This window comes from Rhinatrema bivittatum, chromosome 12, assembly GCF_901001135.1.
Source record: "Rhinatrema bivittatum chromosome 12, aRhiBiv1.1, whole genome shotgun sequence".
Lineage (NCBI taxonomy): Eukaryota > Metazoa > Chordata > Amphibia > Gymnophiona > Rhinatrematidae > Rhinatrema > Rhinatrema bivittatum.
The window spans coordinates 54,793,167-54,807,728 of record NC_042626.1 but is presented as its reverse complement, the minus strand read 5'-3'; the positions used below and the strand labels follow the sequence as shown (position 1 = coordinate 54,807,728).

At 50.5% G+C, this 14,562-nt stretch overlaps 1 protein-coding gene across 1 annotated transcript in view; it reads right to left on the bottom strand.

Moving 5' to 3' along the window:
- Window positions 1-2,123: 2,123 nt before the first annotated feature.
- The window catches only part of LOC115074445 (G protein-activated inward rectifier potassium channel 1-like), a 57,591-nt gene continuing 45,152 nt past the window's right edge, over window positions 2,124-14,562 (bottom strand). Inside the window, exons 2-3 of the mRNA XM_029573908.1 lie at window positions 5,626-5,842; window positions 2,124-3,692 (exon numbers count right to left, since the gene is read on the bottom strand). Coding sequence (XP_029429768.1) covers window positions 3,073-3,692; window positions 5,626-5,842 — 837 coding nt within the window. The 3' untranslated portion in view covers window positions 2,124-3,072. The remainder of the gene's footprint in view (window positions 3,693-5,625; window positions 5,843-14,562) is intronic.

Genomic DNA, 14,562 nt, shown 5'->3' with positions numbered 1-14,562 from the left:
GAGAGATGTAGCCCCCTACTTTTCTTAGGCAAGAACCAAGACTACAAGTGCCAGCATGCAATGGGGCCAAACCAGGCCTGGATCAGGCAACACTGCACTCGTATGTATGGGCCTTACTCAAGCCTGCTAACAAACTTCAGGGGCAGTTTTGGAGGGGGTTGGTCCTGGTTTTATGATGGTCACGCTAAGTACGCAGGGATTTGTCATCCTTCTTTTCGCATGCCCAGCTTTTAAGGACCATATTCCCACTGTAACACCTGGAATATGGTTTACATTGTGCATTAACGTCTGCAGAAAAATATACTGAAAGAGGATTGTTTAAATTTAATACGATATACTGAAAAGCAGACATTGCATTGTTAATTTCGGATGCTCATATTTCCAAAGAAATATATTGGGTAATTAATAAATATATTGATAGGATATTGAAAAAAAATCCCTTCGTTTTGAATTTCAAACAGGATGTCTGGTGTGCTAAAAAAAATACTTTTGCAAACCCTCAACTTAATATTTCTAGTGCAGAGGTGGCCAACTCCAGTCCTCGAAAGCCACAAACAGGCCTGGTTTTCAGGATATCTACGATGAATATGCATGAGATAGACTTGCATGCATTGCCTCCATATTCTTATGCATATTCATCGTGGATATCCTGAAAATCTGGCCCGTCTGTGGCTCTTGAGGACTAGAGTTGGCCACCCCTGTTCTAGTGTCTCTCAGTTTCTCCCCCCCATGCGGTCCTGGAGCCCCATCGGCCAGGTCTGGTTTTTCCAGCATCTCTGCATTGGAGATCCAGTGTATGCAAACCTATCTTAAGCACATTCATTGTGGCAACGCTGGAAACCAGAGCCAGCGATGAGGTTCCAGGACCATGCTAGGGTGAAGCAGAATCACTGCCCTAGGGCCCAGGTTATCCCGATCTGGCCCTCGAGACCAATTGATCAGTTCGGCTGTCAGGATAACCAGTGTTAACATTCATCAGATTACTTTGCATACCTCTGACCTATAAGGAAGGCTAATTTACATATGGTGGTTCTGCTAATAAACCAGATCTGCAGGGGAGAGGGCACAAAGGCCACATTTGAGCAGTGCCGTCGGTGGATAGCTGGCGAGATGTTAGCTTTTTACCGATTTGCTGAAATGACCCAATTTAAGAAGAGATTTTTAAGCCAGTCCTGGATTTCTGACATCCCCTCTCCTCTCCCCCCTGACCTGGTTCACTCTGGTACCTGCAGCACTGATTTAAAATGGTAGAGCAGTAGAGACTACAACTTCCAGAATGCATTGGATGCAAATTGAAAAAGCAGGACTGGCCGAAAGTCTCCCTCCTGGAACTTGATAGCTCATCTTTTAATTTTCATTAGCTGGATTTGGGGCAGGACCTCCCAAACCTGCCTGGGGATCTCACAGCCAGTCGGGTCTTCAGGACATCCCCACCGTGAACATGCATGAGATGAATGTGCATATCCCGGAGGCTCAGTATATACAGATTTATCTCATGCATATTCATGGTTGAGGTCCTGAAAACTGGACTGGCTGTAGGGTCCCCAGGTTGGGTTTGGGAAGCCCTGATCCAGGGGATCCAGGTAGCTCCATGTCAGATCAGAGAGGCTAATCCACCCCTGGCTTAACCCGGTTCTGTGCAGAGAGGTGTCGTGCCAGGGGCAGACTGGCCTATCGGGGGATCGGGCATCCCCCGGTGGGCCGGTCGCTCCAGTCACGTGGTCTGCCTTGCGCGGCCTTGACGGAGCCGCGCTCGGCAGCCCACGAGATGCGTCCTGAGCCGGCCTGGGCGGCGAATCCCCGGACCGGTCTTCCTCGGGAATCCTCCACTGTGTCGTGCTGACAGATCTAAGCTTGGCCCTCCTGTATCGGATAGGGGTTTCCCAAACCCTGTCCTGGTGGCCTCACAGCCGGTCAGGTTTTTCAGGATATCCACACTGAATATGCATGAGATAGATTTGCATACCCTGTGATAGGTGTGAATGTGTATCATTTCATGGTGGGGGTTCTCTGAAAACCCACAGGGCAGGTTTGGGAAGCACTGGGAAGGGTGGGGGTGACATCAGCAGGTCCCCTTCATTAGAAGCCCCTCAAGGGTTTGGTTCCCTCTGACTCAGATCAGAGGTGGGCTTTTTTTTTTTTTTTTTTTTTGAAGGGGTTTGAGGTTGTGCCAGGGCAGTGAAGTGGAAGGAGAACGTGGAAGGCGCCGCGCTCTCAGGGCTGGTGGGAGCGATCCGCAGCGCTGTGCCGTGGCCCGCACCGACGGCAGAGTCACCGTTCCCGTGGGGGACGGGGAGAAAAACGCAGCATCGCTGTCGCCACCGCTTCCTTGCTTTTCCTGCTTTTGCTGTTGTTCTTGGACTTCTGGAAAGCAGCAAAGCATCATAAGGACATCGCAAAAAAAAAAAAGTCCAACCTCGCCCAGGCCATCCTGAGCCCGTCCTGGTTTTCGACCCATTGATAATCTTTGGGGGTGGAGGGGGGGTCTCAATAGGAAATCAGATCTTCAAATCCATGCAGAACCGGGACCGGATCGGGCTGTTGCGGTTGGACCTGGGGAGAGGCGGCCACCCTACTCGAGATGAGGACAGAGTTACCAGCTGACTCCAGGTCATCGAGGATGGACTGAGCCAGTCCTGGTTTCATCACCCCTCCCCCTTCCCCATTGCACTATGGACTTGTTCTGCTAAAAAAGGCAGGGTCTAGGAGCCCATCGAGATGCACAGAGCTGGAGGTAAAACCAGGACCGGTTCATCCCCGATGATCCAGGACGTGCTGAGGCCCCGCTCACTGATGATATCCCAGTCTTAATCTACAAAGAAAAAGCCTTCCTAAGCCAGCGGTTTCAGAAAAGACGTTTTCTCCCCAAGGTTGCAGTGTGAAAAAAAAATTAATTAGTAACAAGCCCATTACAAAACCCGAAACGTTATCACAGTAGTGGCCAGGAGAATCCCAAAAGACATTGTCTGTGAGACTAAACTGAATTCTATAAGTTTATCCTAAAAAAAAAAAAAAAAATCCCGAAACTTCTTTTGAAATGCAGTTTGGTTTTTGTTTTTTTTTTTGTTTATTTCAGGTGAGGCGGTCCGAGTTCATTTTTCGGAGTTTTGCTGGCAGATCGTCCCCGAGCCTCACCCCCAGCGCCAGCACCAGGCCCGGGGGCTTGCTCTGAGGTTGGAGGTTGCCGGTGGATTGGGTCATGCAGTCCGGCTTGATTTTGAAGGCCTTCAGCTGGTTCCCGCCTCCCCCCTCCCCGCCGCCGGCCGAGGCCGCAGCGGTCTGCTGGACCTTGAGCGGCAGGTCCCCCGTGCTGCAGGCCTTCTCCACGTTGCTGGAGCTCAGCCGCAGGAGCCGCCGCTGGAAGTCCTCCTTCCCTGCGCACATCTTCTGCAGTTTGCTGGGCAGCCGGCCCCCCGCCCTCTCCTCCAGGACGTCGATGCAGTCCAGGGAGCAGATGCGCTCCCTCCTGCCCTGGCTGTGCCCCAGGCAAGGGGTGCTGAGGGGCGAAGGCAGGGAGCTTCTCTCCTCTTGCTCCTTCACGCTCTGAGGAGGGGTGGGGACCTCGAAGGTGGCGTGAAACTGGGAATAATCCACCCGGAAAAAGCCTTCCTCTAGCGACATGACGGGCAGGAACCTGTGGCCCCACAGGACTTCGTCTTCTGTATAGGAGGTTCTGGCCTGGCACGTCATGCCTGTAATCAAGACAAGCCTACAGTTCTTATTAAGACAGCGGCCAGAACCTGTTCCTCCCACCCCCCAGCTCCCTCTGTGAATGCTTCTGCTGTAGAATGTAAGCTCCCCGGGGCAGGGACATCCTAACCGCGTAACTTGCCTGGCACAGCGCTGTGTGCACTTTGAGGCCCTGGAGTACCACTGTATGTTTCTTGTTGCCCATCGTCTAAAAATGCCCCCATCATCCAATGCACTTCAGTAGAGGTTCAGATGTCTGTGGTAAAGGGGCAGTGCTTAGCTTGACTCTGGGGACAACCGGTTATTTGGGTTTTCAGGATCTCCACAATGAATATGCACGAGGGAGATTTGCATGCGGCGCTGCCGTTGCATACCAATGTGTCTCATGCATATTCATTATGGAGATCCTGAAAACACAAACGATGGGGAGGGGGACCCCCCCCCCTGAACTGGTTTGGGGGTCTTCCGACAATCAGCTTGCCTGCCTCTTGGCTTTGTTGCTTTGCAATGCGTAGGTCTTATTCCTAGGTTTCCTTTCTTTTTTTTTGTCTGGATGTGTTTCAGTGCCTCTGTTTTCATACATTCAAGGAGTTAAAGGCCTGCACCTCAGCAGGGATATCCCAAGGGAAGGGGGCCGGGAGGTGCAATGTACAGAAGGTTAGAGAGTGTGAAAACCCGTAGGACACCTCCCTCTGCTCAACACCGGAACCTGTCACTGAGGATGGCTGTAAACAAATACCAACGTCTTTGGATCTATACAAGCATTGGGGCAGGGGAACCTCTTATGATATTTATACAACCTTTCACGTGAATTCTCAGCCCCACAATGCATCAACACTTAGAGGATGGGGGAGAAATCCTCTTTACCCCCTACTCCCACCCCACACCCTTACAGAGCCCCAGGTCAGTTGTTTCCTCATGGGATTCAAACAGGATCATTGCAGACTCCCCCCTTCCTGACAAACACTAGAACCATATGCCTGTGACTATTTAACAAATAACCTTATCCTTATTAATAACACCACTGACATGAGGGAGAAAGGCTATTTGTCACCCAGAATTACCCAGGATAAGTTTGCATTATGTCTCCGACTGACCGGGAGAGGGCTGGAGGGCACTGGTCACAGTCAATCATACGACAATGATTTCACACTTAACCGCAGGTAAATCAGAAAGCAGAATCACAGCCTTCAGGGCGCTCGTCACAGTGACTGCAGAAGCCAGGACGCTAACTGCACAGAGGATTCCAGGCACAGGTCGCACTGGATGAAATGAATTTCCCCACGACTCAGGTAAACGGGTAGCAGATCACTCTATCTGCCTGTGCCACGGTCCCAATCCCAGCTCTGTCCGATTCTCTGTGTGGTGCTGAGCAAGTCGCTTCATCCCCCCTGTGTCTTGCTCCTAATCCTGGCTCCGTCACAGAGGGCGAGTCGCTTTGTCGCCTGGTTCTAACCCTGGTTCGGCCACTGACTCTATATGAACCTGAGAAATGTCACTTTATCTCCCTATGCCCCAGTTTACAATTGAATAGTAAGACTAGTAATTTTGCTCCTTTGTACCTGTCCCCTGTGCAAACGCACGAAGCTCAGGGGCTAGAAATGTGCCGCTCGGACATCCACCCCAGAGATGGCTGCATGTGTTTTTTCTACAAATCCTTGTGAAACCTATTGCACCACAGAAAAAGACCTTATCACCGGTATCTTCATCTGTTTGCACAGCACCAAGATTCTTTTCCAATGAAAGGTACAATATAAACTCAGATTATTATTATATTAAATTTAGGGGTATTTTGAAATGCTGCGAGCAAACTGGCCTACAGGCTTCTTGCATATTTTTCATGCTTCTGTTGCAATGGATGCTGGGATCCTGACGGAAGCCGGCCCTTGCAACATTAGGCCTTGCCACCAGGGGTTGCGAATTTTGAACTCTTACCGGTAGTTTCCACGATTCCTTCCAGGATCACCACGATCTCAAACTGCTCTCTTCTCAGGGATCGCTGGGAGAGGTCAAAGAAGGGACTCTTGGGGTTGATTTCGTGGCAGATGGTTAAGGGCGAAACGAGGAACAGCTGATCGGCGCCTGTCCCGAACCCCACGTCCAGCTCGCACTGATCCAGCGGCAAGAACTCCCCTTCCGGTGTCTGCCGAGACTGGAGACAGGAAGAGAAGAGATGTCACCAACTCCTGGCACAACGGCATGGACCTCGCCAAAGAAGGATGGGGGCTGTCCTTTGTGTGGAAGGCTCTTTTGTCCCAAATTAACAATGAACAGGTAAAGGATCCACTTATTCACCCCCTCCCCACTCCTTCTGTGAGGGGCCGCCCCTTCATCTGAATACTAAATGCAAAGCCAGGCACAGCAAAAGAATTTGAAAACATAGCGGCCAATATTTAGTGTGACTTAGGCAGATAAGTCCCTACTTAGGTGGGCCTCGCAGGGTCTCCCGGAGAGGTAGCAGAGAGGCTTCCAGTGATGAAGCTCATTCTAGCCTCCAGGGGCAGATTGGCTTATCGGGGGATCAGGCATCCCCCGGTGGGCCGATCGCTCCAGTCACGTGGTCTGCTGTGTGCGGCCGTGACAGAGCTGCGCTCAGCAGACCACGTGACATGTCCTGGGCCGGCCTGGGCAGTGAATACCCGGGACGGTCAGACATCGTGAGTCCGCCACTGCTACCCTCTGTCTCCTCCAGTGCTCCGCCCCTTGGGGGCAGGTGCTTCCTGGTCCCTACCAGGGAGCCGTTCTCCACTGCTCCAGGACAAGGGTCCACCTCCAAGTGCAACAGGAGAGACCCACCAGCTTGCCATTTCTTTTGTACCTCCTGCACACAAGATTTAAAAAACCCCAAAACAAAAGGAAAAGAAGATTTCCCATCACCACTGGAACAGCTGGATATATATGTTTGCAAATGGCCCCCCGGTGTGTTTGTGCATCTGATAATCACAGCTTGGCTTCTTTTTGGCTGGGCTGAAGTTGAGAACCTCTGTAATCGGAGTGGGTAATATGCCCTGCCACCTGACCCCCCTGGGGACCCAATGAAATAGCGATCATTGCCAAAGCAGGAGGATTAGACTCTCTACTGAAAATATTTATTCATTATTTGTTTATTTGCAAACCTTTGATAGTCCGCTGTTGCCAAGAATGGTCTCAAAGCGGATGTCAGTCAAGTAATGCATTACAGTACGTTAGCGGATACACAAGATGTGGAGTTGTGTGACATTGTGGAAGCTAGACGGCCATGAGCATGGGAAGGATTGTGCTTTCCTGATGCACAGCATGCGAGAAAACCTGGTAGAGCCACCATAACCTTATCTTTTTTTCCCCCAAAATGTCAGGTAGCATGGTTCTAGGTGAATGGATGGTGGGGCCTGATTCCAGATCTTGGGAGCATAACAGCTAAAGGCCCTTAGCCTTGTGCAGTTCGGTTTCACAGAAGTCAAGGGTGGGGAGGAAGAAGGGCCTTCTGTGAATAGCAGAGATCTCTGACGGGGGTGTAGGCAGCAAGAAGATGGGAGAGATACTCCGGGGCCTGATTATTTACACATTTGAAGATGAAATATAGGGTTTTGAATGTAATCCTGGCCTCAGTGTAGCCTGTAGAGGATGGGCCTTATATGGTTCAATACCTTTCCCCTTATAAGGGTTTTGCATGAATTGTAGGCATTTCAGGCTATAGTTAGGGAGATTCCTAGAGTAGAGTAGAGAGTTGCAGTAATCTAGTTGATTGGTGATTAGTGCATGAATCACAGATGTAAGATGTTGCATAATGTTTGGTAGTGAGAGCTTTCTCTATGTTGATGTTGGTGATGGGAGGATCTTGGTCAGAACCAATTTTCATGCAGAGTGGGCTGTCATCTGCAAACAGGTGACAATCAGTGTTGAAGGTCTGAATCAGATCGCAGATAGGACTGATGTAGATATTGAACAGAATCATGGAAAGAAAAGAGCCCTGGGGATCACCACATATGAGGTTTTTGGATGCAGACTGTTTGCCCCCATGACTGTTGGACAGAAAGGATACAACCATTTTAGGGCAGTACCCTCAATGCCAGTTTTCCCTAGATGCTGAACAAGAAGATGGTGGTCAACTCTATCAAAGACTGTGGAAAAACCTAGTAAGATTAGGATGGAGTCACCCTCTTGTCTGCATTTAGGTGAATACTGTTTGTAATATCCAATAAAACAAATTCTGTGCCATAGCCTTTTCTAAAGCCAGGTTGGTATGAGTGTAGGATGCTTCTCACGTCAAGGAAGTTGAGAAGTTAGAAGTAGACTGCTTTTTCTACTAGTTTGGATAAAAAAAAGGAAGGCTGGGCGAAAATGATCGATTATTTTGGGGTCTGGTTTTCTTCAGGATAGGTAAATAAGATTTTCTGTGGCTCCCTGGTCAGCTTCCCACTATTTATGGTGTTTCTGGCTCTGTGACCACCTCCTGCGGCACACGATCTACTGGAGGCCGGACAGTAAGACCAGAAGCACAGCCCGGACAGTCCACGTAGCAGCACAGTCCATGTCTACTTTGCACCCTCGTACCGCATAGCTAATTCGCAGCAACAAATTTGTTGATTTGAAAATCTAATTTATCTGCATTGTTTCCTTAGCTTTCCCCCAGAAAACACCTCCTCTCAGTCCAGCTAAAAATGCCCAGGTTGTGGAAGCCCGGATGGTAATTGTGGATAGCCCAGGAAAATGGCTATTTATCCAGGTGGATGGCTCTCAAAATGTAGCAGGAACTAAGCGGGACTGTGCTGGTGGCCCTTGCAACAGACTCCAGACTGCCCAGGGAGTGGTGAAAACCAAGTGGCATCCGGGCTTCTTTATTTCTCATGTAAGCCCTGAGAAAGCCGACATGTTAGGCAGGATGGCTGGCCCTGTTCTCTCGACCCCGAGCTGAATTTCATAATCTTTGGCTATTAGCTCCCTTTCGAACTTTCTGCCGTGATATAGCAGCCGCAACCCCCAACTTTCACTTGAATGGTTCGCGATGCCGTTAAGGGCTGCCGTGTGCTCTGTGTTGGTGGGGAAGGAGAGAGAGAGAGAGTGTGGGGAGGCCAGGAAGCCCCGATTAATGTATCATTCCTTGAAGAATTCCAGCATTTTATTGTTTAATTATAAAAGCTGCCTTGGGCACTGGTAGCGCACTCACATGGGGCTCTCTCACAGCACCGTGCATTTCTGCCGGTCAGTGCCGCCTATAACGTGAAGATTGCACTTTTCCTAGAGAGAGAGAGAGAGGGTTTTCTATATTTAATGCTTCATAAAGCACATACTTCTGGTAGCTATGGTGATGCAGAACTGACTCCAGTCAGTTAAGCGTTGGAGCTGGGGGCCACGAATGTATTTCTTCTGCACGCTCTGGATCAGGATTCTCCATGGTTGCAAAGTCGGAGTAGCGTGAGGATCGCCGTCGACTTCAACATCAGCACCATGGGCCGTGGCGGAAGGCTATGTTAACAGCACCAAGGACCACCCACCTGAGATTTGTGCCCAGGACGTTGCCCTCATCAGGCATGTGGCCTTTTGAAGGCTCTGTTGGAAGGGAGGATCAGAGTGAAGAGGAAGGGGGAATAGTTGGTTAGTCGGTGAACGAGTTTAAAGGTCCTTAGACTGACACAGAACCAAAGACCCTACACTTTTACCAAGAGTAACTTCCAGTGTGAGAGTTTCCTATTATTCTGGGGTCAGCAGTGAACTGGGCTGATCTGCTTTAAACTTCTTTGCCCCTTCCTCCCCACTGTATACGTCAGGGAAGAGGGGGCAGTCCTGCTTTTCTTAGAGAAATCAGAACTGCGTTTCCATATGAACAGTGGGAGGCAAAGCTACCCGGTCACTTTGGCTACTATCAAAAATGGTTTAAATGTGTTGTGGGGATGGAGTGGGGTGGGATGCTAAGATGGGCAGCTGAACGTATGGGTTACAACCAGAAATCTGGCAATTTTACCAGAGTTGAGTCAGACACTGGCGTCGCATCTGAATCCTTGCATTAGCTCTTCCACTCTCCTGATCCTTATCTAATTTCCTGGAACACAGTGTGTTGGCCCTCACTGCAACTGAAAATGGTTTTGTGGGAGGGTGGCCAGTACGAGAAAACATCGGTCATAAAGAATTTTGCCAGCTCATGCCAGCTGGTGCTCAACGGGTCATTGCAAGGACCAGCAGTGTTCTGGCCCCCGCACTGGTGCCGGACAGTGCTTGACCAATATGGATGCTTCATTCTGACCCAAGCCTCTTGGAAATGTTATTTTCTTTGCGGGGGGGGGGGGGGGGGGCAGTTTTCCCTTCATTTGACTCTCAAAGGTGGCCAGACCAGTTCTAAATTATGAAGGATGAGTTGGTCCGGTCCTGGAGATGACGTTCTGATTTGCATAAGGACTTGCACTAGGGGCTCAGCAGCCTTCAATTGGTGGAGTCAGTTCTGGAGACCACACCTTCAAAAGGATATAAACTGGATGGAGCTGGTCCAGAGGGTGGCTACTAAAATGATTGGTGGTCTCTATTCTAAAGCATATGGGATTGGACTTAAAGATCTAAACAAGAGCAGGGCTTCCCAAGCTGTGGGTTGGACCTTTAGCTGGGGGTCACAAGTGGCAGCACTCTTCATGTACCGGAAGCAGCAACATTAGCAGTGGGAGGTGGCGTGGGGCCAGCGAGCCAACACCCAATCACAGGTCCTGTAGATGTGGTGCCATTGCACGAGCTTCTGTGGGATTAGAGCTGCTGCTCACAGGCCCCATGCTGACCCTTCATTCCTAATGCTGCTGCCACTTGCAGATCACCATCAGACTTGTAATCAGCTGTGAGCGGAGGGGAGGGCTGAGTGTGCACATGCTGATGAAGATTACTACCTCTTGAACCAACCCAAGAGAAAAATGTTGCCTAGATCATCAGCCTGTCCTCTCTTCTCTCCAACTGTCAACCACCTTTGACCCAGGACCAAAAGGAAAATATTACCACTAGTCTTGGCCCAGAGGGATGTTTAGAGAGAGGGCTGTTTGATGGGAGGGATCAGATGCAGAAGAGTTTGCGAGGTTCGATCAACTGAAGGGGGAATTGGCTGTAGAGGGTAAGAGAGGGGGATGAAAGAAGATTGACTGGGGGATGTAAGAGAGGAACTGGAGGTGAGATAGAGACATTCAAATATCTCAAAGGTTTCCATGCAGAGAAGGTGAACCTTTTACAATGGACAGGAGGCTCTAGAACGAGGGGTCATGAGATGAGGGTGAAAGGGGGTAGACTGAGGAGTAATCTTAGGAAATATTTCTTTACAGAGAGGGAGGTGGATGCATGGAAAGGCCTACCAGTGGAGGTGGTGGAGACAAAAACAGTATCTGGATACAAGAAAGTATGGGTTAAATGCAGGGGATCTCTGAAGCAGTGATGGGAATTGTAACGGGTAGATAAATTGGATGGATGGACAGACTAGATGGACCATATGGTCTTTTGCGGTCATCAAGTTTCTAGAAAGGAGAGTACTCAGCCTTAATGAGGCAGGCGAGAGAAGACCAGCCCCAGTGAATAAGGACCAGAGAGGAGACCAGACCAGGAATGGATTTAGGATTTTGCTGTTCCTAGGCAAATTTAGTGCTTTCACCCCCGCCTTCACCCCATCCTCCTGTAAGGGGCTGTTGCAGGGTAGCAGAGGACTATTCACTGCTGAATGAGATTCGGCAGAGCTGGAAGGCAGAAAACGTTAGCCAGCCTGCTGTCCCCTAAATATTTGCCTCCCCAGGCACAGACACAATGGGGGGCCTACAGACAAATCCAGGGCTGGAGCAGACCCAATGTCATGGATTTTTCTCATCTCTCATTTGTACAAGTCTTCTCTGTCCCTGCCTCCACATTTGTTACATGAGAACAGGGTCTCGTGTGCAGCTCATGTTAATCCTTTCCTCTGCTATCCAGATCTGTGCGCGTGCACATCTGTAAACGCACAGACACGCTTACATACATATACACAGACACACATGTACAAGCGCACACACCTGTATACACATACATGCACAGGATGCACAGGCACGCAGGCACATATACATACATGCATGCACTCAGTTATGGTAGTGATGAAGCAGGGGCTCTCTTTCCACTTCTCTGTTCGTTTCCCCTGCATTTTGCACTGACAGTAAATAAACCAGAGATTCGGGAAGCAGGTAGCATCGGCTTTAATAGATTAATATTCCACTCGTCTCTGCGCTGACTCAGTCTGAACAGATGGCAGCTGCAAGCCTCAGGCAGGCCAGGTATTCTGCTCCTGAAACAGAGCTGCCAAGCTACCCAGCTCCGGGAGGGAGATTTCAGGCCAGTCCCATTCCTGATGCAGTCTGGTACCTGCCATGCCGATTTCAGTGGGTAAGGACTACAAACCCTGCTATGCACTTGGATGTAAGATCAAAACCAGGACTGGTCATTAATATTCCCTCCTGGAGCTGGGTAACTTGGCAGCTGTTCCCAGTCAGGTCTTCCGCACATTGCAAAGGCTGCCTGAGAGGTGAAAGGTCAACATTTATATACTCTGAATTTTTTAGTCTGACTGAAAGCTTCTTCAGCATTATAGCGCCCCCTAACACCATGCTGGGACATTGACATGATACTGGCTCATAGAAGGAGTGTCCCCTAACATGATGTGGGACACTGGGTCAGTAGTGGCTAAGAGGGGAGGGGACCTCCTACCAGCATGCTGACGTAGGAGAGAGTGGGCCCAACATAATGTTAGGATACTGGGTCAGAGGGAGTGTCCCTAGCACCATGCTGAGACACTGGGTCAGTACTGGTTCCCTAACATCATTCTGGGAGACTGGGTGAGTAAAGGTTCAGAAGGAAAAGTGTCCCTAGCATCATGCTGGGAGACCGGGTCAGTAATGGTTCCCTAACTTCATGCTGGGAGATTGGGTCAGTAATGGTTCAGGAGGAGTGACCCCTACCATCATGCTGGCACACCAGGTCAGTAATGGTTCAGAGAGAGGAATGACCCACTAGCACCATGCTGGGACATTGGGTCAGTGCTGGCTCAGAGGGCTCAGTGTCCTTAGTACCATACTGAGATACTGGGTCAGTAATGGTTTAGAGGGAGGAGTGACCCCTACCATCATGCTGGGAGACCGGGTCAGTAATGGTTCCCTAACATCATGCTGGGAGATTGGGTCAGTAATGGTACCCTAACATCATGCTGGGAGACCGGGTCAGTAATGGTTCCGTAACATCATGCTGGGAGATTGGGTCAGTAATGGTTCCCTAACATCATGCTGGGAGATTGGGTCAGTACTGGTTCCCTAACATCATGCTGGGAGACCGGGTCAGTAATGGTTCCCTAACATCATGCTGGGAGATTGGGTCAGTAATGGTTCGGGAGGAGTGACCCCTACCATCATGCTGGCACACCAGGTCAGTAATGGTTCAGAGGGAGGAATGACCCCCTAACACCATGCTGGTGATGTGCAGGGCCAACCGTGGGGTAGAGAAAATTTGGGCAACTCCCCTGGGCCCCACATGTTGGGAAGGAGGTGTTTTTGCCAGTGTACCATCCACTCTTCCCGCAGCAAGGGTTGGGGGAGAGGATCATGCTGGGGGTGGGAGAGACAGAAAAGCGCAGACGTCAGGAAAGATAGGCACCGATGTAATGGAGGGAAGAGCAGGGCCGATGCAAAGGTATTAGGCACCCTGGGGCGAACCTTCTGCCTTGCGCCCGCTTCCCCCTCTCCCCCCACCAGTCCACGCCCCGGCCTCAACCTCACTCACTCAGACAGGCCCCCCTCTCTCTTTCACACACTTAGGTTCCTTGTCTCATTCCCACACTCACCCTTACACAGGCTCCCTCCTTCTCTCTCACTAACACCATTGGTTTCTCGCACACACACAATCCCTCTCACTCACACACACACAGAGGTGCTGCTCGCGGCCCGCCAGTCTCTACTCCTCTCGGCCATCAGTGGGCTGGGCTCTGCTCGTGGCTGCTCTTTGCCGCCCCCTAATGGCTGGCACCCAGGGTGACCCCCTATTGGGAGGCGCAGGCCCTGGGGAAAGAGAGGAAAGAGAGATAGGCACAAATGCAGGGGGGTGGGGTGAGGGGAGAAACGGAGGAGTGGGAAGCAAGCAAATTGGAAAGTCAAGGTATGAGTGCAGGGGCTGAGGTTAGAAAGCGAGGCATGAGTGAGAGAGGAGTGGGTGGAGAGGGAAGAGGAGAGGAGTGGGAGGGGTAAATCTAGGAACTCATGTGGGAGGCAGCAGGTGAAAGAGGATCACTCAGGGTGGGGACGAGGGTCAGAATCCTGCTGGTGGAGGGAGAGGAGAGGGTCATGCTGGCAGGGGTGGGGGGAAGGCGAGCACGAGAGTGGGGGAGAGGACTCTATGGACAAGGAGGGGGCAGTAGAGATCCCTCAGAGGCTGATTTGCCCTGGGTAAGCAGAAGGGCCAGATGTGCAAAGACTGTGTCCTGTTATGTTTGCACAAGGGGGAATTAATGGCCCCTTTGGGCTTCAGATTCCACAAATGGAAATGACGAAAAAAGCCTGCTGGTGTGAAAGGGTTTTAGGAATCGAAGATCCTTGCTAGTCCTTCCTCCACACCTCACCCGGGTCAACCCAAAGAGGCTGATCCAGCCCTGGTTTTCATCCCACTGCCTGAAAGAAAAGCCAGAGCTCCATCTTCCCTGCTTGTAGCGATGGGATAAAACCAGGGCTGGATCATCCTCTTTGGGATGACTTGGGTGAGGCCAGGTCTTTTTTTTTATGCTCTGGAAAGTGCACGTCTTCAAAACTCTGCCAGCTCTGAAATTTACACTGGGGCTGGAGCGCCGACAGCAAAGCCCTGGGGGATACAGATAAAGTAAATTAATTTAAGAGCTGAAGCCGCAGCCCTGCTTCTGCACTGTTCTGTGTC